The sequence below is a fragment of the Crocuta crocuta genome, unplaced genomic scaffold (genome assembly GCF_008692635.1).
Source record: "Crocuta crocuta isolate KB4526 unplaced genomic scaffold, BGI_CrCroc_1.0 scaffold1047, whole genome shotgun sequence".
In the NCBI taxonomy this organism is placed as follows: domain Eukaryota; kingdom Metazoa; phylum Chordata; class Mammalia; order Carnivora; family Hyaenidae; genus Crocuta; species Crocuta crocuta.
The window spans coordinates 303,885-327,562 of record NW_027531287.1 but is presented as its reverse complement, the minus strand read 5'-3'; the positions used below and the strand labels follow the sequence as shown (position 1 = coordinate 327,562).

General features: G+C 35.6%; 2 protein-coding genes across 2 annotated transcripts; both read left to right on the top strand.

The window, feature by feature from the left end:
* The first annotated feature begins 5,924 nt into the window (after window positions 1–5,924).
* Window positions 5,925–6,860, top strand: LOC144237770 (olfactory receptor 4P4-like). The gene has a single exon (XM_077771470.1). The coding sequence runs from the start codon at window positions 5,925–5,927 to the stop codon at window positions 6,858–6,860; it is 936 nt and encodes a 311-aa protein (XP_077627596.1).
* An 11,725-nt stretch (window positions 6,861–18,585) lies between these two features.
* LOC144237769 (olfactory receptor 4P4-like) lies at window positions 18,586–22,905 on the top strand. Its single transcript, XM_077771469.1, is given in 3 exon segments — window positions 18,586–18,608; window positions 18,610–19,479; window positions 22,884–22,905. Coding segments are annotated over 3 exon segments (915 nt in total).
* Window positions 22,906–23,678: the final 773 nt, after the last annotated feature.

Below are 23,678 nucleotides of genomic sequence, written 5' to 3'. Positions count from 1 at the left end.
ATTGTTCTGATTTAGATGGCATACTACAAAATACTGATTTTCTGAGGTCTTAAAAGAACACATATGTATATAGATCTTCCGTGGAAGAAGGGAGGCCACCCGAATTTCAGAGCACATGATCCTGAATCTATACACCTTGCAGCACTGCAACCACACAAAGGACAGTGCCTGGCAGTAATTAGAATGGATGGGTACCTATTTTGGTGGTTCCTAACTTCATTATACTCTCTAGTACTTTTCAACGAAATTGGTGGATCTTTTTCCTATCTATCAATAAGTGTGGGAAATTTGTTTTAGTTTTTAATTTATTTTGCTAATCTTTTTTTCTTTGTCATAACCCAACCCTCCATGGTAGCAGTGACACATAATTACCATTGAGTGTGGCTCCTGATCCAGGAGAATATGAGGTGGCAGTCATTGACTTAATTGTTAACTGAATGTTATGCATCTTATGTTGCTTTTGTTAATGACTTTTATTAGCACTCTGGATATATCTGTCTCTGATTTTCTTTTCCCTTCTCCTCTCTGAATTTAGAGACCTCCTCCAAAATAATTCCCTTGTTCTCATAGAGTTACCTGTTTCCTTCCTGGTTTTTCAGAGGAAAAAATTAATCAGACCTGGAAGAATTTCTTTACCAATGGTGGATCTGAATAACAATAATGGCCTCTTGAGACAGTGCCCAGAGCTTGGCTAATGCAAAAGGAGAAAATAAAGCAAAAGCCTGAAATGCCTATGAGCCTAGGGAATTCGACCTAGGACAACTGATTAGTTTTATTTGTGAGAATTTAAGAAATGCTTCTGGGAAAACAATTGCTTAAAATTTTGAAGTCAGAAAGTTCTTATGATCTCCTCTCAGTTTATATTTGTTTCTTGCAGAGAAAGTTCCTGCAGCCCTATGCCTGAAGAAGGTGACTCCCAGGACATATAGATAGATGCACACTGCTCGTATATTTGGAAATGCTCTTGTTTACTTCTGAGTGTGAACAAGGTGTCAGGGAGTTATACTGGCATTTAAAGTCCTAGATCACTCACTTGAGGAGTGAATGCATGCTTCTGTGTGAATCAGGATAGTCTTCATTCACTTAGCAAAACAGTGCTACTTACCCTCCTAGGAATTCAAGGAAAGCAATACTTGGCAGATATTTTTAGAGAATGTACCTAGGTTTGTCGAATCACTGCTCTCTAGTTTCATCTTTTGAACCATAAATGCAAGTGAAGGGTTACCAGATGTAACTAAAGCAGGGTAAGTGTGACCAAGACATTTTGCTGACTAATTTAAAACTAACTTGAAGACCGTCTACAATTGATGTGCAGGTAATCACTCTTATAATCCTTGTTTTAGGCTCCCTAGATCTATTTGACATTTATTGTGTTATTTTAAGGATATATATTCTTGTGTGGTTTATCAAAATTTCATCAACAGCAAAAAGATTTTGCAATTTTTTTTCCTGCGCATTACAGAGTTTATGGTTTTGAAAAATATACGCTAAAAATCATAAGATTTTTAGGTTGCCAGTGACCTTCAGCTTTCAACCTTTGAAGAAATTCCTATCTTTCAAATGACTAGTCTCTTTAAATTTTCTAGATTCATCACAACCAGGTAAAGTAAGTTTGTGGAAAGGCACATGTTATTTACGTCACTAGAAATGCATATAATTAGTATATACAGACCCTAGTTGACTTACGGGAGAATGTAGTTTTACAAAGCTGATCTTATCTCATGGGGTGAACGGGACTGTGGGACTATACTACAAAAGGCACAAAATTCCTTTTTAATTTAATTTTGGTAACATGAAAAACAGTCTACTGATTTGAAACTACATGTTAAGAAATTTCCCCAGGTAGGGGCGCCTGGGTGGCTTCGTCGGTTAAGCGTCCGACTTTCCCTTAGGTCATGATCTCGCGGTTCGTGGGTTCGAGCCCCGCGTCGGGCTCTGTGCTGACTGCCAGCTCAGAGCCTGGAGCCTGTTTCAGTCTGTGACTCCCTCTCTCTCTTACCCTCCCCTGCTCACGCTGTCTCTCTCTCTCTTTCTCCTAGAAATAAAAAAAAAAAAAGAAATTTCCCCAGGTAACCCATGATTTCACCAAATTGATTGTATTTCCCACCAAAACATTATCCATATTGACATTTATTCAGATCGTCCTCCTAAAATCCATTGAAGTTTTGCTTGTGTTTATTTCAAGGGCTTTGCCTTTGTTTATTTCAAGGGATTTGATTCAGGAAATATTTGGAAGACAATTTAATTCTCAATACTTTCCCTCAAGGAACAGAGAATATAAGGAAAAAATAGTCTCAATTTCCCTTGGGGATTGTGTTTCATAAACTCTTGTGTTCCTCATTGTTTCCTTGGATGATGTGTCTAGATCACAGTTATAGAGGTCGAAGCTCAAGATTAGAAAGGTTCAATGTCTTGTACAAGTGAGAACTGTTGTGTGAAGGGGGAAATCCAAAAGAGTCTTATTTATTCTTGTTAAAATTTCATTGTGAATGGTTACAGAAAATCAAACACATAAATTTAGGAGAATAATGTGTGGGAATAGTCTAAATTCATGCTGGATGCTTATTACTTCCTTTAATCTGGAGGGGCTTTTTAGATATAGATGTCAGTTTCTGTATAAAGCTTAAATATCAAGATTAAAACAAAAAAAGTAGCCACATTTCAGTTCACATTATTTCACCTGATATCAAACAGCTGAATCTTGAAAGCCTTAGGTGGCCAGTAGCATCAGAGGTGTACTGAGATATAAACAACGTTTGAATACAAGTGGTTTGTTCTGTAAGTTACTTTACCCTTCCCATCATTTCTTAAATGTTTTATTTCTTAGAGAGCACAGTGGGGAAGGGGCAGAAAGGGGGGAACAGAGATCTGAAGCGGGTTGTGCGCTGATGTCAAGCAGACAGCCCCATGTGGGATCATGACCTGAGCCAAAGTCTGATGCTTGACCAGCTGGCGACCTTCCATTGTTTCTAATTCTGTCTATAGTGCTTTTGTAGGATCACTTATTCTTTCACTTGGTAATGTCTCCTTTGCTTCATTTTTGTGTTATGCTTTGAACGTCTCAAAAAACGTCATTTATTTTTCTTACTACTATTTGTTTCTCTGGACATTGGTTCCATTGTCATTCTGGTGCCTCCATGAGTGATGATATTTCCATAAACACACATATTGGAATAGTAAGGGCTATGGTGGTCAGACTGAAAGCCTGATATGAAATGTTTTCAAGGCGGAGATGTGCTACACCACACATTTGTTCTTAGAACTATTGTATATTTTACAGTTACGTGGGAGTGTAACCTCTCATGTGATTAAATTTATGATACTTTCTTCACTGCTATCTTCTCAGATGCATGCGCTTTTCCTGTGGGATGCTGCACTAAATGAGTAAAAATTAGGGAATATAGTTTATAAATATTTCAGTTTATTGGCTCTCTGATTTGGAAATTTCACTTAGTTTTTTTCCTTAATAGTTCTCTTAATTTAGTCCCTTCCATACTGAAAAAATATAGTTAGAATTCATGAGTATTTTAATTCTTAAGTCATTCTAATAACAAGTCTTACTTGTTACCTAATGATTCTTTTCAGAATCACCTCAATGTTTATGAACATTTATTTAAAAGAATGCAATATAGTATATTTTAAATGAGATATTATTTAAAATATTAACTGTGACAATACTTTTAATGGTATAAGAAGAACTTATTAAATTTTATGGCGATACTAAAACTTGTACACAATTTTGAGGAGAAGACCTGCTGTTTTCAGGTTAAAAAGTGAGACTAGAATGTCTGAGGGAAATATGGACATAATATGACTAAGTCGCGATTGTCCCTTCCTAATATAAGCAAAGGTATTGTGCTGAAATGGAAAATGGAATTACCCTTTCAACATGTCACACAATGTGATTTAAAGCCATGTCTGTTTGCCACCTAAAATAATCTTTTTTTCTTCCTTTTTATTTGTTTCTTTTTTTAAAAATAATCTTAAATATTAGTAATAACACAGCTACACAATTAGGAAAATACTGGATTTGTTAATCTTGGCATACTGTTGCAGTAAAAAGTAACATATCATTAAAAATCCATGGGGTCGCCTGGGTGGCTCAGTCGGTTAAGCATCCAACTTCAGCTCAGGTCATGATCTCACAGTTTGTGAGTTCGTTGTGTCGGGCTCTGTGTTGACAGCTCAGCCTGGAGCCTGCTTCAGATTCTGTGTGTGTATCTCTCTCTGCCCCTCTCCCGCTAGTGCTCTGTCTCTCTTTCTCTCTCTCTCAAAAATAAATAAACATTAAAATTAAAAAAAAATCATGTCTGTGGGTTCAAAGGTATCAGATAGATGCACTGATTTAGGAGTAAAGTATCAGTCGTACATCTGGATACTGCCTAACGCCCTATGAGTGAGCAGAATGGAACTCAAGGTGTGTGCTCTTTGTGGTGCATTCTTATATTGCCTTTGTATAAGTCTTACCCTGGTCACAAAGGAAATAATTCATGCAGATCTATGAACAAGTCATGCAATAGATGGCCTCTGGATTCTTCCTGACCACGAAGTTTGTCTTACTCTTAAATTGTGTGACATTATTTTTATTGGTTTTGGTGCCTATCATTTATTCTGGCAGAACTCACAAATTGTGCAAAATTCAAATTACTTTTGCATTTCCATTAGTGTTTTTTAAAAAAATTTTCACCATTAATTTTAATGACTGTGGAGTTCACTTTCAAATATTCCTTTACACTAAAAATTTAAGACATATGAATAATTTTTCTAATTATTTTTCAAAAGTGAGTCGCTGACAAAAACAAATATAATTTTTGTCATATTTTCAACTATTTTAGGTCTTGTGACACTGCCAGCAAGGCTGGTTTCTCAAATTCAACATGCAGCACTGACTCCACCACATTGCTATAATTCAAGGAGTATTACTTACAATCCTAATCACTCAGCCCACAATTTAGGCATATGTTTGGTTTTTGTTTGCTTGTTTTTTGTTGCTTTTTAAAAGTGTAACTGAACACTTATTGGCCGCCTGGCTGGCTCAGTAGGTTGAACATCCGACTTGGTCTCAGGTCATGATCTCACAGTTCGTGAGTTCGAGCCCCGCCTTGGGCTCCGTGCTGACAGCTTAGAGCTTGGAGCCTGCTTCTGGTTCTGTGTCTTCTTCTCTCTCTGCCCCTCTGCTGCTCACACTCTGTCTCTCACTGTGCAAAAATAAATAAGCAGTAAAAAAATAATAAAGTGTAACTGAACATTTAGAAAATGGCAATATCAATTTCACTTAATGTAGGAAATTTATTTTGTTTATAATTTTGAATTGTGTTCTTTATTCATAACAAGCTTTTCCTTTTAGATTATGTTCCCTTTTTTCCAGCATAATATGGAATATACTCCTGAACTGGAGATAAACATATGATAAAAGAATTCAGTTACATTAAAAAAAAAAGCAACACGATATCTTAGACTAAACAATATAATGACATAAAAACTTAAGACAACAAAGGTAACAGTAGTAGAACTTCTTTTTAGGAAATAGTACCTGTTATGTATAAAAACACACTGAAAATTATAAGTAACGTACATTTCCTGCATTAAACAAAATTTATATCACACTCACCTAAATGTTGTAAATAACAGTAGTAGACTTCTTTTTAAGAAACAGTAATTTTCAGATCATTATAATATTTTCAAAATATAACAAAATATATACCTAGTACTATCCATAAAACCAAATATTTGAAAAAATTACAAAACCTTAGAGAAATCAGCTATGATTCCCAAAGGGGAAAAATCATTGATTTAGGAATTAGCAATTTTTTTGAATTAGCTTTATGGTTTGTTAGTAGTTTTATATGGTTGTGTTCATATAGTAAATGTTTTTATCTAAATTTTTTTCAGATATTCAATAATTTGTGCATAGCACACAATTTATGGAAAGTCATAAGAACATCTCAGAATTCATTCTTTTGGGACTTTCCTATAATCAGAATATACAAATATTTTGCTTTATGTTTTTCTTGTTCTGTTATGGGGTCATCTTGGCGGGAAACCTTCTGATCCTTGTCTCCATTCGATGCAGTGCCCTTTTCCACCAACCGATGTACTATTTCCTCAGCCATTTATCCTTTATGGACATTTGCTACACCTCCTGTGTGACACCCAAACTGATAGGCGATCTTCTACTGTCTAGAAAAACCATCTCTTATGACAATTGCATGTTACAGGTCTTTACCATGCACTTCTTTGGCATCATCGAGGTCTTCATCCTCACAGTCATGGCCTTTGATCGCTATGCTGCCATCTGCAAACCTCTCCACTACATGTTAATCATGAACAGAACGAGATGCAATCTCCTAGTCTTGGCTGCTTGGGCAGGTGGGGCTGTCCATTCTTTTTCTCAGTTTTCTATGATGATCTGCTTGCCTTTCTGTGGCCCCAATGAAATCGACCACTACTACTGTGATATCTTCCCTTTGCTGAAAGTGGCCTGTACTGACACCTATATCACCGGTGTCCTTGTGGTTGCCAATTCAGGTATGGTCGCTTTAGTAACCTTTGTTCTCTTGTTTGGGTCTTATGTTGTTATATTATTCACTTTAAGACATCACTCGGCTGAAGGAAGACGCAAAGCCCTCTCCACCTGTGGGTCACATATCACTGTGGTCATCCTATTTTTTGGGCCTTCAATCTTTGCCTACCTTCGACCTCCGACCACTTTTCCCGAGGACAAAATATTTGCTCTATTTTACACTATCATCGCTCCTATGTTCAATCCCTTAATCTACACCTTGAGAAATACAGAGATGAAAAAAGCCATGAGAAAGGTTTGGTGTCAAAGGATACTTTTAGAAGAAAAATGTAATTGATTTGTTTACTCATTATGCTAAAAACCTTATGCAGGAGTAAAAGTGGACTTGGAATCAGAGAGCTCTGTTGGCTTTCAAATCACTGAAACCAAATCATTCACTTTATGAATGTCAGAGATGATGTGCTCAGGCATTACGAGTAAGGGTGACAATTTTACCACCAGAACTGAGATTGTGTTGGGGCATCTGCCTATTAAACATATTCCAGGCTAAGTGAACGGTGGCTCTGTCATATACAGTAGGCATTTATGAAGCTGTGAGGCTGACTGTGAATTTTAACATTCATTTGCATATAAAATTTATACATGAAGATTCAACAACATTTTGGCACTCTATAGAAATGGACAAGATTAAAAGTGGTTTTCAGAAATTAAAAAAGATTTTTTTTAATTATCAAATTTATTTCCTATAGAATATTCATCCAAATCTCAGGTGATGACACTGTGATAAATTATGCAATAAAAAAATTCATTCAGATAATTTGGTTTAGAGTTGCAAAGAAAAAGTCATGGTTATACTTGTCCTCTGGGAGTTACAAGACCTTTTCCCAACCCCTTCTCCCTTAAAATGTCATAGGCAGGGAAAAAGGAACAGGTGGCAATTTACATTTCTGCTATACTGTTTATTACATCATATATATTTAGAATGTGGGAAGGCATGATGAGAAAATTAGTAGATCTTCTGCCCTTCAGGTAAAGCTCAATTAGTTGAATAACTTCAAGACTGTATTTGTGGGGGTGCCTGGGTGGCTCAGTCGGTTAAGCATCCGACTTCAGCTCAGGTCATGATCTCATGGTTTATGAGTTCGAGCCCTGCATCAGTCCCTGTGCTGACAGCTCAGAGCCTGGAGCCTGCTTTGGATTTTCTGTCTCCTTATTTCTCTGTCCCTTTCCTGCTCATGTTCTGTATACTCACTCTCAAAAATAAATAAACATTAAAAAAAAAAAAAGACTGTGCATTTGGGGGCGGCTGGGTGGCTCAGTCAGTTAAACCTCAGACTCTTGATTTTGGCTCAGATCATGAACTCATAGTTCATGAATTTGTGCCCTGCATTGGGCTCTGTGTTGACTGTGAAACCTGCTTGTGATTCCTTGTCTCTACCCCCCTCTCTCTCTGCCCCTCCACTGTTCATGCTCTCTCTCTCTATCTCAAAATAAATAAATAGAACTTAAAAAAAAGACTGTGCATTTAGGAGAAACTGAAAATATCAGTTTGTCTTGATATATTGACAGGAGAAATGATTTCCATTTCCATCCTAATGGATAAATAATAGGGCCAACTGAACTTTTTTTTAAAAAATAAATTTTCTGTTAGCATAGTTCTTCCATATATCTTTTTTTTTTCATTTTAAGGTGAGAGAAGAAATAATAACAACAAAACACAGTTATTTGTTATATTAAAAGATTTACTACCATGGTCCATGAATAGAACCCATTATTTGTAGATGATGAGTAAAGTAGATCTAGGAGAAAGATTTCCTAAGATAATGAGAAAAAAATGTAAGAACATATTTTTCTATTATCAATAAGATACAAATAATTAGGATCCTTTTGGAAAAGAATAGACATTCATAAGAAGGTGAGTAACAGTGTAGTATTATCAAGGGAATTATTTTGAAAACATGAACAATATTTGAAAACAAAATGCAATAAAATTTCAAAAAAATAATTTCAATAGTAATATAAAATGAAGGGAAAGAGAGAAAATGATAAGAAATGCAAATTTTAGCAAATTTATGTGAAAGAAGAATTGTATAAATTACAATTTAGACAAATTGCTAATAAAAAATGAATACTGTACTGGATTAGACCATGTCACTAATACCAAGCATAGGAAAGAGTGTAGCAATGTCTACAGTTTTGAGAGAAAAAGATTGAAAGGGATAAGCTTTATTCCAAGTCCTATTGTCTTTCATTTATGCGAAAAATAAAGACACTATTACATCCATTTGGCTTCATAGTTTTACTACCCACACTTTCTCTTTGACCAAATGTTTTACTTTACTGATAAATTTCATAATACCATAAGAGATAAAACAATATAAAAACCTTAAGGAGAAATCAGAATATAAATAATTGGTGTATTTTGTCTTAATTCTCAAGGGCCACATTTAAAAACACCTAGGAACCAGGATTCCTCACACTCTGAATTGCATAGCAGTTTACTACTACTATTATTATTTTTTTTATGGCACAATATGATCAAATCAACAAACATCTATGCATCTTCTATTCTTCATTTATAATATAAAACTGATAAGGAAAGTTATTAATGTCACTTCAATATAAAATGATAGATTGAAATTGTGTTTGAGAAATAGATTAGTGGTTAAGATACATGGAATAGTTGTTAGTTAATATATTAATCATCTACAACAGAAGTGCTAAAACTTTTTCCATATTTCTTTCTCAAGCGCTGTGTCCTGATTTTGCTTTCTTCTTGGCCATCTTCTTGGGGAAACGAGCTCACTGAGAGGACAACATGTTATTTAGAGAAACTAACTTATAATGAATCCCCGGACTGCTAAAATTGAGGTTTAACTATACAAGATAGGCAGCTAGGAAATGCATGTTTAATTAACCTACAGAGTTGCCCAGATTCTATCCAAGCTTTACCTATTCAAAATATGTTTTGTACTAGACTTTGTACTAATACATCACAAGAGCCTTTATTGAGAGCATATTCTTCTTTAAACAACCTCCCTGCTGCAATTTATGAGTTAATATTAAGTCATTCATCATTTTTAAGTCATAGACTACTTATGTTACATTGACATCTGAAATTATACTGTAACTATTAAGATTTTGTAGTGAAATCAATCCCAAAGATGCCTTTAATCCCTTTTTGACTGACAATGTGAACAAGAAAAAAAGGTATTATTGATTATTTAACTGTATTTCTCATTGATGTCAATATACAAATTTTTTTTTATTAAATGCATTGTATCACCAAAGAAATTGAAATTTTCCACTAAGGTATTTTCCATTAAGAATTTCATGCACAGAGGAAAATATCATAACATTGATTAATAAAATTAAGGAATAAGAAATTCATGATAACAAGATATAAAACACATACGATGTTCAAATATGTAAAAACAAAAGGCAAAACCAAGATTGAAAGTCATATTAAAATATTCCAAAAAAGTTGAATGTAATTATTATTGTTGGAAGCAGGAGAACAACTGGGTATTTTGTTGTTGTTGTTGTTGTTGTTGTTTTTATGCCTAATTCAAGAAGTAGTGATACTATGGTGACTGAAAGAGTGGTTTGAAAAAATGCATATGTGTTTGTATCTAGCTAGATAGATACTATATGTATTTTTTTGAATTGACATTTTTCTAAAAAAACAGTACAGCAAGACACACATGGATATTTTCACTGTGGAGGATGGTGAGTCCACAGGAACAAATGTCCTTTCTTGGGGAAGAAGTAAAGGTAGAAAGATTCAGGGGTAGGGGTTGCAAAACAGAGACTGAAAATGACTGGATGATGGGGAAACTGAAAGCTCAGAGGGGATCTGATAGAAGTTCTTAGCTGAGAACAGGAATAATTGTGAACACATGACCTAGATTGGAGAAACCATCTTTAAACAAAGTATCAGAATGTCTTAAATCAGGTTTTAATGATCAAAGGTAGAAACTTTCAGTTATGAGAAGAATCAGTTCTGAGGATATAACCACAGTACGGTGACTACAGTTAATAATATGGTTTTGTAGGGACGCCTGGATGGCTCAGTCGGTTAAGCGTCTGACTTCAGCTCAGGTCATGATCTCATGGTTCGTGGGTTTGAGCCCTGCGTCGGACTCTGTGCTGATACCTAGCTCAGAGCCTGGACCCTGCTTCGGATTCTGTGTCTCCCTCTCTCTCTGACCCTCCCCTGTTCATGCTGTTTCTCTCTCTCTCTCTCAGAAATAAATAAAAAATATTTAAAAAATATGGTTTTGTATACTTGAGAGCTACTAAGTGTAGATCATGAACATTCTTACCGCACACACAAACAAACAGTGGTCAGCTATGTGAAGTGATGGTAATAATATCTTGGTAACAATTCAACAATATATATGCATATGAAAGCATCACATTGTACACTTTATATGTTTGGCAGTTATTCCTCAATAAAGTTAAAAAAATATTTCCTTAGGAGAGTAGGGAATAGACTGTACCAAAATGAAATATGTTGACTTCTTTTCAAGTTAATTCTTTGAAGGCAAACCCAACTTCACACTCCGCCCTGGGTAGCTTCAGTGCATTGGATATGATTTTAGGGTTGTCTTGTTATGTATTTTCCCATATTTAAATTATGAAATAAGGAGCGCCTGGGTGGCTTAGTCGGTTGAGCGTCCGACTTTCGCTTAGGTCATGATCTCGCAGTTCGTGGGTTCGAGCCCCGCGTCGGGCTCTGTGCTGACTGCCAGCTCAGAGCCTGGAGCCTGTTTCAGCCTGTGACTCCCTCTCTCTCTGACCCTCCCTTGTTCACGCTGTCTCTCTCTCTCTCCTAAAAAAAAAATAAATAAATAAAACATTAAAAAAATTTAAACTATGAAATAAAACATACAAAGAAATTTAAGAAAGAAAGAGAGAGAAAGACAGAGACAGAGAGAGGTGGGAGCCGGGATTGGGGGAGAGAACTGGAAAGGAAATATCCCTGTAATCTCCATATGAATCAAAGAGTAGAACACTGACTTCATCTCCAGAGTCAACCATACATGCCTTCCTGTCTTCACTCTTCCCCTGCCACCAGAATTAGCTATTCTCTTGACTTTTATCTGCATGTCCTCCATGCCTGGTGACCTTAGTTAGGCAAAGTATTTATCTTAGCTGTTATAGAGTTTTCTCATGAGTAAAATAAGAACACAGTGGGTCCTCGTGAAAATTCAACAAGAGTAGTTAGTACATGACACACAGCAAACCCTCAGTGTGCATTTGCATTATTTATTCTACTTACATAACACATTGGAAGTCAGCTCAATCTTTCCGTATAGATGTGAGAGAAAAAGGAGAAAAGACAGACATACCAAAATGATATAAGCATTTGGGAAAAAATTAAAACATGTTCAAATACAACTTCTGTTTTTCAAATGATTATTTTTAAATTTTCTAAACCAAAAATAATGCAAGAGAATACTGTTTTATTAGTTTATAACTTTTCCAGAAATTTACCTATATACTTGGAAATAAACTATACCTCATTGTAATTCTCTTAGAAAATACAGTAAAGACACATTTTTTAGGACAGATGAAGACCATTAGCTACCATTAGGGCCAGGGCAGCCCTTTACTCCTGTCCACTTATAGAGATTAGAGAAAGAATAAGGCCCTTAAAGTCCCTCAAGTTTGTTTTCGTGACACAATTCCTCAAGTGTGGTGAATTTGGTCAGTGGGGCCCAGGAGGAATTTATAATGACAAATTCCTAAATCACACGCAATGTTAATTGTGGCTTGCATGCTGTTTATAATCCAGATTGCACCCTCACTGCACTTGGACTGATAACTTAGATCTAAAGGAAATCTACGTGGTGAACTATGATTTGGGGAAGGTAAATCCAAACTACTCAGAAAGAAAAGTCAGTGCGGTAGAATAAAAGAAATGTAGTTTTATAATAATTAATCTATTAAGTATTAATCATGTGAGCTTGGACTTCTCCAAGAATAATTTTCATGATGAAAATATAGACTATAATTTGATCCCTGTGGATATAAAATTATTCCTCTTAACCTCAAATTGTCACTGTGACCATATGATTTCTCATTGTTTGTGTGAATGTTGGTTGAGTGACTGGTGTCAGTTACTGTCTCTGAAATGATACAAGGTTTTTTTCTGCAAATGGCTAATGAGTTGTGTTAAGTAAAATGTGAATTCAAGAAGCTGAAATGAGATAGTAGAGGTTAATGACTAGAATTTCAGTGAAGAAAGAGAGAACACCGAAAGGAATAAGTTGGAATGGATCCACAACAAAGTGGAAGAATATGTGAGATGAATTATTTCTCCTCCCTTCCCAGTTTCCTGTCTGAATGTGTGGTATCTGCTAAATTTATTTTTGCGCCCATTGTATAGCTAACAGATTGACTGTCACTTAAAGTTAAATACAGGCATCTTCTCTGAATTTTATAGCCTAATTTGTTTTGAGGTTAGGGCGGTGATAAATTCAAAGAGCTGCCCATCAGTAGTGTAATATGGCATTCAAAAGAGACAGGCAGACAGTGAAAGGGAAATGATGCTTAGGTGGGTAGCAAATTTCAGATTACAAAAATAAAAGCACTTTTAGAATGCTTATTGGTAAGTTGACAAAGTATTGACCTTGAAAAAAAAACCCTGATTTACAGGTTACCAAGAAAATGATAAAACTCAAATTCAAAGGACAAATAAGCTTCCCCTAGTAGCCAACATTATGATTACTGATCGCTCCTTCCTCCTTCAACAACAACAAAAAATATCCCCAACAGATATTTAAGTTTACTGAATACCCTTTGTAGGTCACTAAAAAATCAAATGAAAGTATCTCAAAATTTAAGTCTCTGTTAACCTTATCATGTTTTTCTTGCCTGCTCATATTGCCTGTAATAAGTGTAATGGCAATAATTTCAATTATTGAGTATTTTGTTTTTAGACCACTTGAAATCATTGTAGTTATATTTTTAAATCATCTACAAATATTTGCTGATTATTGGTTAAATAATGGTAGCCTATATTTGAAAAAATGAAACAAAGATAAAATAATTAGAAATATTTATTGAGTCTCTATCAGGTATTGGGTGACTGACACATTTTATCCAATTAATTCTCACAACAGCGTTAGGAGATAGATAGATGTACTCACCAGTAATGGACTCATCCATTGGCACTATGATGGTATGAGAAAAACAGCACATGCCAAAGATCATACAGATTAGGCAGCTAAAATTCAAAATTAAATTTGTGCAAGCACTTTTTTTTTAAATTCAAGTGTATTTATTCGAGAGAGAGAGAGAGAGAGTGAGGGAGAGAAAGAGAGAGAGAAAGAGAGACAGGGGACAGGTAGAGAGAGAGAGGGAGACCCAGAATCCAAAGTAGGCTCCAGGCTCCGAGCTGTCAGCACAGAGCCCAATGCGGGGCTCAAAACTCATGAACTGTAAGATCATGACCTGAGTCGAAGTCAGACGCTTAACCGACTGAGCCACTCAGGTGCCCCTGTGCAAGCACTTCTTACCTATTTCAAGGCAGAATATAAGACAGTATTTCTATCCTTCAGGAATTTAGGATTACAAAAAATAAGAATGTATAGAGTTTATTTTGGCATAGTGGAGAAATGGAAATATTGGGTTCAGTGAGACAATCTTTTAAGTAATTACCATATCAAGTATTTATTGAGTATACACTAAGTATCAGTAGCTGTGGTAAGTACCTAACATTTTGCTAAGTATATTGCAAAGTGAGATATATATTGTTTCAGATTTAGACTATACTAGTTGGGTGTATGGTCTTGGGCTAATTATTTAATTTCTCTATGGCTTAGTTTCCTTTTTAATAATAAAATGAGTTTGTTAATAATATTTGCTTCTTAGAATTATTGTGAGGATTTAAAAATTTATGATAGACACATGGGAATGCTCAAATTGTAAGCCAATATAAAAATTATTACACCTATTGATAGCAGAGTAAAATAACGGAATGAGTTCATAGGCTCATTCATAAGTCAGAATATAAACCCAAGCAAGTTCACCTCATTATATTCAAGGTTTTTCAAAACTTTAACAATAGCAGAGAGCCCAAGGGTTATGCAAAATATTAACTGAAAAGACTAGATTTATCCTTTTTAGGAAGGGGACCCTGAATGCAAATGCCTAAAGTAAGTGAAGAGCTATAGCAGAGAAGACATTACAATCTCTTTTTTCTAACCACTGCTCTTACAAAGGGACTATTTGTGGTGGTATTACTGCTCATGTCTGACAGCATCACAAGATTCAACACATTTTATTATTCACTTATGTGAGCATAATGTTCTTACTCTTTATAATTGGGCTACATATGCAGGAGACAGGAACAGATGGAGTTTATAGTTTTGTTTGAGCATTTTCTGTATTGTATAGACACAGAGACTTTGGCTTAATTTATCAACTCTTTTGCCATCTCCATATAAAAATTACAATGGCTGAAATGTTTTAAGGGCCATGATTTTGGAGGTTATTTTGTTTTGCATGAAGTAGGTAAAGAGGAAGTGGGGTTTAGATATTAAATTTCTTCTGTTGCTTTGATTCTATATCTTTTATGTATGAACTCAGGCTCTAGATTCAGAATACTCTGGTTTCAAATTCTGTTTGGCTAAATACGAGTTGGGTGTTCTATGTATACTTTATCAGGAAAGCTTCAACTAATTTTTATCTCTGTAAAGTATTGTTACTCTCGTATGTGCGTCAAACTGTGCTCAATACCATATTCATTTAGATAGTATTTTTTCAATGTTCTCATTCATCTATTTATAAGTTTGAAATTCAGAACTCTCTGATTTATTTAGGGAACAAATGATTTGTCTACATTTTAAACAAAAGTGTTGAAAAGAATGAAGTTCAGTGTTCACACTTAAAATTGATGACTGTATCAAAAGTAGAAACTGGTGGGACACCTGGGTGGCTCAGTCAGTTGAATGACTGACTCTTGATTTCAGCTCAGGTTATAAAGTCATGGTTCATGGGATCAAGCCCCATGTCAGGCTCTGGGCAGAGCATGGAGCCTGTTTAGAATTCTCTCTCTCCCTCTCTTTCTCTGCTTCTCCCCTGCTCAGGCAAACACTCTCCCCTTCTCTCAAAATACATAAAAAAACATTAAAAGAAAGAGAAACTAGAGATCGTCTTGAACTCTAAAATTGAGAAGCTAGAAATGTCGGTGATAATTTATACTTTGTAAACCACACAAGCTTGGGGGCATTGAAATGAAGGAAAAGGAAGGGAAATTAAGTGCTTCTTATGGACTAGAGAATAAAGAAAATTGGAAATTGAACCATATATTTAGCAATATTGTTTGGTTAGAAGGTTAGATCAAATTTAGTTAGTTGGAAAGTTGATTTTGTATCAAATGAATACTGATTGGTTTTGCCTGCATAATCTAACAACTAGTTTCTATAGAGAATTAATTTCATGTATGAAGCAAAATGTTTAATTTTGGCAGAGGAGAAGGAGAAAAACGATTCAGGTGGCTGTTTATTTCTATGTACATGATTTAAAAAATGGTTTTATTTATGTTCATTCAAATAGACAAGCTATTACTTTAAGAATTGACCAACCCACTACTTTAAATGCTATTTTAAAAATAGTGTGTATTTGTTTACAGGTAAGAAGACATTACGATGGCATAATTGGAGGCATGAAACTTACTTTTCAATGGTTCTTCCTGAGCTAATTCTTTTTTTTTTTTCTTAAAGTCTATTTCTTTTGAGAAAGAGAGAGAGCATGAGTGCAAGTGGGGGAGGGAGAAAGAGAAAATCCCAAGCAGGCTCTGCACTGTCAGCTGAGAACCCAACGTGGGACTTGAACTTATGAACTGAGAGATCATGAACTGACTCAAAATCCAATGCTTAACCAGCTGAGCTATGCAGGCACCCCTGTCTAAGCTAATTCTAAATCTTAAAATTTTACCAAAGAAATAAATTCATTTGTTTTAAGATCCTACCGTAAATGAATTTTATAATTGAAGGGTGACACAATTAACTTAATTTCTAAAAGAGAATAATGGGAGAATTTAAAAATTAATTGATAAGAAATTGTAGCTACAAGATTAGTGCAGAAGATATATCACAGCATTTAAAGAAAGATGATAAGGATTAGCGATGCATTTTGAGGCCAAAATTTATACCAAAAAAAAAAAAAATCCCAATTGAATTATGTGGTTACCATTCTATGTTCTTTCTTTTTTAAATTTTATTTATTTATTTGTTTGTTTGTTTAGAGAACATGAGTGGGAGAAGGGAATTGAGAGAGGGAAAGAGAGAATCCCAGGCAGACTCGGCACTCACAACCTGTTCGTGGGATTAACTCCACAAACTGAGAGATCAAACCTGAGCCAAAATCAAGAACCAGACGCTTAACTGACTGAGCCACCCTGGAAGGCCTGTTACTTTTTCATTAGCCCTGAGGCTCAAACTAAGTTAGCATAAGCTATGGCCAGCCCCAACTGAATTGCATGTCTTTTCATATATCAAATCTTGTAGGTTCAGTATAATTGCTGAATGATGAAGAGAATGAGAATGAAACTACCCATATTCATTCATATTCATTCTATGTATTTTCTATGTACTTTTTTAAAAACTCTTTTTTAAAGATTTTATTTTCTTAAGTAATTTCTGTACCCAAGATGGAGTTTGAATTTACAACCCCGAGACCAAGAGTTGCATGCTCTACCAACTGAGCCTGCCAGGTGACCCTGTATTTTCTATATACTTTTATTTAAAGTCTCTTCTATTTAAAACTAAGTGGTTTGCTTAGTACAGACCCCAAAGTTATTTTGCTACTCTAAATAATTTATTTTCTACATGGGAGTCATATTTATTGGACTTAATTATTGACAACTTTACTGATTTGGCAACACTAGCACTAATATAATAAAATCTCAGCAATTAGTACTCCTTTGCTTAAGAAAGCAAGAGCCATTTTTTGATTGAGTTTCTAAACCATTTTGTGGCAAAGTTAAGTCAGATTTCCTTATTTTACAAGGGAGATAATTTAAATTTAAAAAAATTCATTGGTATCTAAATTCACAGTCTAGTATAATTAGTAATGGAGCTAGGGTCTCAACTGTTTGTCTTCATATAAACCGTTTCCATAAATGTTTTCTTTGAATTATGCAGTATCAAGATTCTTTGGCAAAGGTATGCATTGGACAAATATGGAAGAGAAATTTGTACTATAATTCAAACTACTGTGAAGAAATTGACTTGCAAATTATGACACATTGAGTCAAAAGCAAAACCATAAAGGTAAAACTGCCTTCTGCTCTTCTTTGTAGTTTTTACTTTACTTTATTCTGGGTTTCATTTAAGTATATGATTTTATCGATGTGCCTATAGAAGTCAATATACTTTTGATATAAAATGCCATCATTTTACTGTCCCTAAGTAAATGTCACTAAGAAAAGATAAATAAGCAATCAAAAATTATTCAGACCAATTCAGGGGCCTCTTGCAAAGACTTTTTTTGTCTTCCACTTTGTAAAAATGTATGTATCATCTACAAATCTTTAGTTTTATTTTCTACCTCATTCTGAAACTATTTGGGGGAAGCATAAATTCTACTAGTGACTGTTGCCAAGCTTTACATTTGCTTCTATATCATTTAACAAAAACTTTGATGAATTATACTTGCATCTTTAACAGATTTGAGTTTGTAAGGACCCAGAGATATATCCTTTCCAAAAATTTGTTGTATATTCCTTTAGAAGTGGAAGACATTTGGCTAAAACTAACGATTTTCAAACATTCTTTTAAATTTACTGATTAAATGCATTCATTTTTATTAATGCCAAGATTGAAAAAAATGCCCTGGAAGACTGACCTATGGAAATCATCATGAGACTAATCAGAAAAAAAAAAACCCTACATATTAGATTTTATTTTTGCAAATGCTAGGATCATATCCATTAAATGTACTTTCATGTTATTAGTGCCATCATCCATATTTTCTATGCACATTTCTGACACTGACTTGTGTGTTATGTCTTCTCAGGGATCTGTTACGCATTTTTACTGCACTGGATCATGGGAAATAGAAATAACGTCTGTGTTTATTCTCTTGGGACTATCTCAAAACAAGAACGTCGAAGTCCTCTGCTTTATATTATTTTTATTTTGCTACATTATTATTTGGATGGGAAATCTGCTCATAATGATTTCCATCACATGCAGTCCACTCATTAACCAACCCATGTATTTCTTCCTTAATTGTCTCTCACTTTCTGACCTTAGCTACACATCAACAGTGACACCCAAACTTATGATTGATTTGCTGGCAGAGAGGAAGACCATTTCCTACAGTAGTTGCATGACCCAGCTCTTTATCCTCCACTTTCTCAGAGGCATCGAGATCTTCATTCTCACGGGGATGGCCTATGACCGTTACGTGACCATCTGCAGGCCCCTGAACTACACGGTCATCATGAGCAGACAGAGGTGTAACACAATCATCACAGCCTGCTGTACTGGGGCATTTATACACTCTGCTAGCCAGTTCCTTCTCACCATATTCTTACCCTTCTGTGGCCCCAATGAGATAGATCACTACTTCTGCGACGTGTATCCTTTACTGAAACTGGCCTGCACTGACACGTACAGAATTGGTCTCTTGGTAATTGTTAATTCAGGTCTGATTGCATTACTGACTTTTGTGATTTTGATGGTGTCCTATTTTCTGATATTATACACCATCAGGGCTTACCCTGCAGAGAGCTTCACCAAAGCTCTGTCTACCTGTAGTTCCCACGTCACAGTTGTGGTTCTGTTCTTTGTGCCCGTTCTCTTCATTTACATTAGACCAGCCACAACTTTCCCAGAAGACAAAGTCTTTGCTCTCTTCTACACCATCATTGCCCCCATGTTCAACCCTCTGATCTACACGCTAAGAAACATGGAGATGAAGAATGCCATGAAGAAAATGTGGTTTCATTGGTTTTCAGAAAGGGAGTAACTTCTATGAAAAGCATTCTAGAATTTCACATTAGGCCTCCACTCTAACCCTGGAATTAATAAGAAATGATATACAGAGAGTATATAGTGACTGCAAAGCTAGCCTCAGTCTGGAGCTCAGAAACTTCAGCTTTTTCAGGACTTCTTCTGATTGGACAATTGTATTATTTTAGAATGTTTTTTCTTCCTTTTTTAAATTTAAGTATTATTGACATACAATATCCTATTAATTTCAGGTGTACATCACAGTGACTCAATGTTTTTATAGATTTTGAAATGATCCCCAAAATAAGTCTAGTTACCATTTGAATACAATATTATTGATGATTGGGCAATTTTCATTTATTTTTTCAATTCATTCTTCCTCCATTCTTGAATATGTGTCCCAACTTCTCCTTAATATGATAGTCTATTGTGAAGGTATAATAATGTCTTTTCTTCCCTCCTCTTGACTTCCACTGCCACTAAAAACATGTTCCTATTGAAAGAAACTAATAGGAAGCCTCCTGGTAGATAAGGTGGATTTTACTACTGGCATCTCAGAAGAGAGCTTATAAAAGCAGGTTTTTGAGCTGAGGGAAATGGGTACATGAGCTATGTGGCATTCATAAATACTCTTTTGTATGGTATTTGAAGCTCTTTATGAAAGGAGCTCATATTTATATTTTTATTGAACAAGAGGCTGCTACTAAAGTAGTCTCACTCTCTCCTTCCAAAAAGGAAACATAGCATCCTCAACGTTCTTGACAAAGTTAATTTCAATGTTAGTTTCCTTTCTATGTCAGGTTACAATCTTCTTTGAAAAATCTGTAACACTGAGAGAAGATTGTAAAATTACTCAGTACATTGCTACATTGCTCCAAATGTCTTTGTTCCTATAATTGCTCATGAGACTTTAGTAAATTTTTATACCTTTATTTCTTTCCCTTCCTACTCATTCTTTTCCTTAATTTCAGGCTAACCTTTATTATTTGGGTTCATTATCTACTAATGTGAATCATATCTTCATTCCTTATATTCTGAATCTTTAATGGTTTTGTCATTTTTCTTTTTCTTTGTTTTAAATTAATTTTTTACTATTAGTTATGGACATTTTAAGAAATGCCCTGAGTTCCAGATACTGGTCATCCATACACCATTGTGTCAAACAAACAAATCTGTTCTCCTCATCTATACCAATAGCTCCAGCCCCTTTCTGTCTTTTGGTCTAGTAGAGGCAGGAGGAGCCCAAAATGTCCAGGTGACAACTTCATTTTCCAATTCGACAACTTCATTTTCCAATTCAGTAAAATAATTGTTGTGTTCCCTGATGAAAGCATAACCTTTAGAAATAAAACTTATAAACTGGCTGAGCTGAAAAATGCTGGCACAGGAAGCAAAAATTCTATAAAGGATTTTAGGATAATAATAAAGGAGGTCCTGGCATATACATTCTCTGATTCCATGAAATTCTATAACTGTTTTATCATGACTATGGATTAAATAAAATCATATATTGGTTAACACATTCTTAAAGATGTAACTCTAGCTTTTCAGGGTGCTGTTTCTGAATTGGCACTCTGTTCAGTAAGCCATTTCTTCATTGCTTCTAATCAGTTACTTAAGAGAAATGGGGTATGAATTGTCTCCTAGGGCTACCAGAACAAAATACCACAGACTATGGCTTAAACAACAAGAATATATTTTTTTCAGTTCTGGAGTCTGGAAGTCCAAGGTCAAAGCACTGGCAGGTTTAGTTTCTCCAAAGATCTGTGTCCGTGGCATATAGATGACTGCCTTCTCTGTGTGTCCTCACATGGTCTCTCTGTGCACACAGATTCCTGGTACTTTTTTTGGGTGCCCAAATTTTCTCTTATATATATATCTTATAAGGATATCTATCATATTGGATTAGGACCCACCCTTAAGGCTTCATTTTAACTTAATTGCCTCTTTAAAGGCCTTATCTCTAAATAATCACATTCTGAGATACTTGGATTTAGAGATTCAACAAATGAATTTTAAAAACCATAATTCAGTCTATAACAGAGTATATAGTAGGGCCAGTGAATTTCTGTGTATATGTCCACTACTGTGCTTCTTTTTTTAATTTTTGTAATGTTTATTTTTATTATTTTGAGAGAGAGAGAGAGAGCACATTGGGGAGGGACACAGAGAGAGAGGGATACACAGAATCTGAAGCAGGCTCCAGGCTCTGAGTGATCAGCACAGAGCCTGACGCGGGGCTTGAACTCGTGGACTGTGAAATCATGACCTGAGCCGAAGTCGGATGATTTACTCACTGAGCCACCCAGGTGCCCCTAGCATGCTTCTTTTGCTCTGAAAATAAGTTACTTAATCAGAATCAATCTTAAGTGAAATAACATGGTGGTGAATAAGGCATTCCGTAAGTTGATGCATTGTGCTGCTGGTACAAGCATTATAAGTAGGAAAGACAAAGAATGTGTCTATTTCTCTGAAGACAAATTCTGTTTCTTCCGTGATGGAAGGTTTTCACTGTAGTCGACTTGCTACCACAAGATCAAGTAACTGAGGAGTCTCCCTGAAGAATGTTGGGCTCTCAATGTTGGTGTGACAGACAGCAACATTTCTTAACTAGTCCATATTGAGAGACCATATGTGGAATTTTATGTTCAACAGCTTGTCTGATGTCTGGGCCCACAGCCAGTGTCAACTGCCAGACATGTAAGTCAAGATGGCCCCAGATGACTTCAGCTGATACTTAGTGAGCACCCACAGCCTTTGTTTTCTCATTGTGGAGCATAGCCAAGCCATTCTCCCTATGCCTAAATTCCTGATCCATAGAGTCCAAGTGCATAATAAGTTGGTTGTTTTACACAACTAAATTTGGTGTTGTCTTACATAGTCATAACTACAAAGTAGTCACAGAAGCCAGATGAACCTTCATGAGGTAAATTTCATATTGTTCATCCCTAGCAATAGCATTCATAGGGATGCTTCCTAGGCCACAATGGTCACTTTAGACCTAGACGAAAGAGTTTGAACTTGGGGAGCTGGGAAAAGAGGATGGCTGAGATCCATGAAATATATAATCTTGTCTACCATCATTGAGAAGTTCATCTGCAGTAGACACCACATAGTGAGCATTTGTGTGGCACACCTTTTGTCCATGTGGTCTATTCATATATTCACATCTTCTACTCATGCTTTCTAAATGTCTAAAAGCCAGTAAAACTATTAGCAACTGCCATGAATTGGAACAGATCTATGCCTCTTGTTATTTCTTGGTCTGTACAAAGTGGACAACAAGATGCGCTGGCTGGGGTTTTGCTGACTAAGAAGGTTTCCCTTAACCCCTATCATTTTTGGGACATTCATTTTTGGGGCTTTAATGCTATAACATTCCATTTCAGGTGGTGCCAAATCTCCATCTAGAACTAAATATAAACAGATAGAATCATATATCTCCTCTTCGGTCAACTCCCCATAAAGCTACACGTGCTGACTGAGATAAAGGAGATGAAATCACAGGAATCATATCAAAGTTTCCTGAGCCAACCAGACCTTAAGGAAATAAACATCATGGTGCCAGGAAATAACTCAGGTGAGGTTATTATATATTATATATTATATATTATATAACCTCCAGGCCATGGGAATCTGTTCTACTCTGGAAAGGAGTAAGAAGCAGACTCTGTTTGTACAGAGGTTTCAGGGCATTTGGATGCTTAAAATGCTCAGATTCAACCCCATACTATCTTAGATTTCAGTTTCCGTTTCCTTTTTAGGGATCTGTTGTTGACTTAAGAGACCTTAGAGGCTGTACTTTTCAGTTTCTTTTACAGCCCTGCTGTGCTTATGATCAAACCCATGACTTCATTTTCCTCAAGGTCTGTGTTTTGGCTTCTGGAGACAAGAGCTGCAACAGAAAATCTCTCATCCTGATAAGCTGTGTAGGCCAAGTAATAGCTACTATAGCCGTTATATTGGCTTCTGATACCAACAATAGAAGGCAGCCCATTTCACAATCCTCATAATTTTGTACTGCCCACACAACACATCATTCAAGCCCCGAAGACATTGTGAATCCCAATACATTGCTGTTTGTGGAAAATCACTTAAGTGTTTTTATGTGGAAAATAAGATGTTCTCTTCAAACATAAGGTGCAAATTGTTATAGCAGAAACATTAAATTATAAAAGTTTTCT

Coding starts and splice junctions, on each gene's coding strand:
- LOC144237770 (XM_077771470.1), top strand. CDS start 5,925: ATGGAAAGTCATAAGAACATCTCAGAATTCATTCTTTTGGGACTTTCC.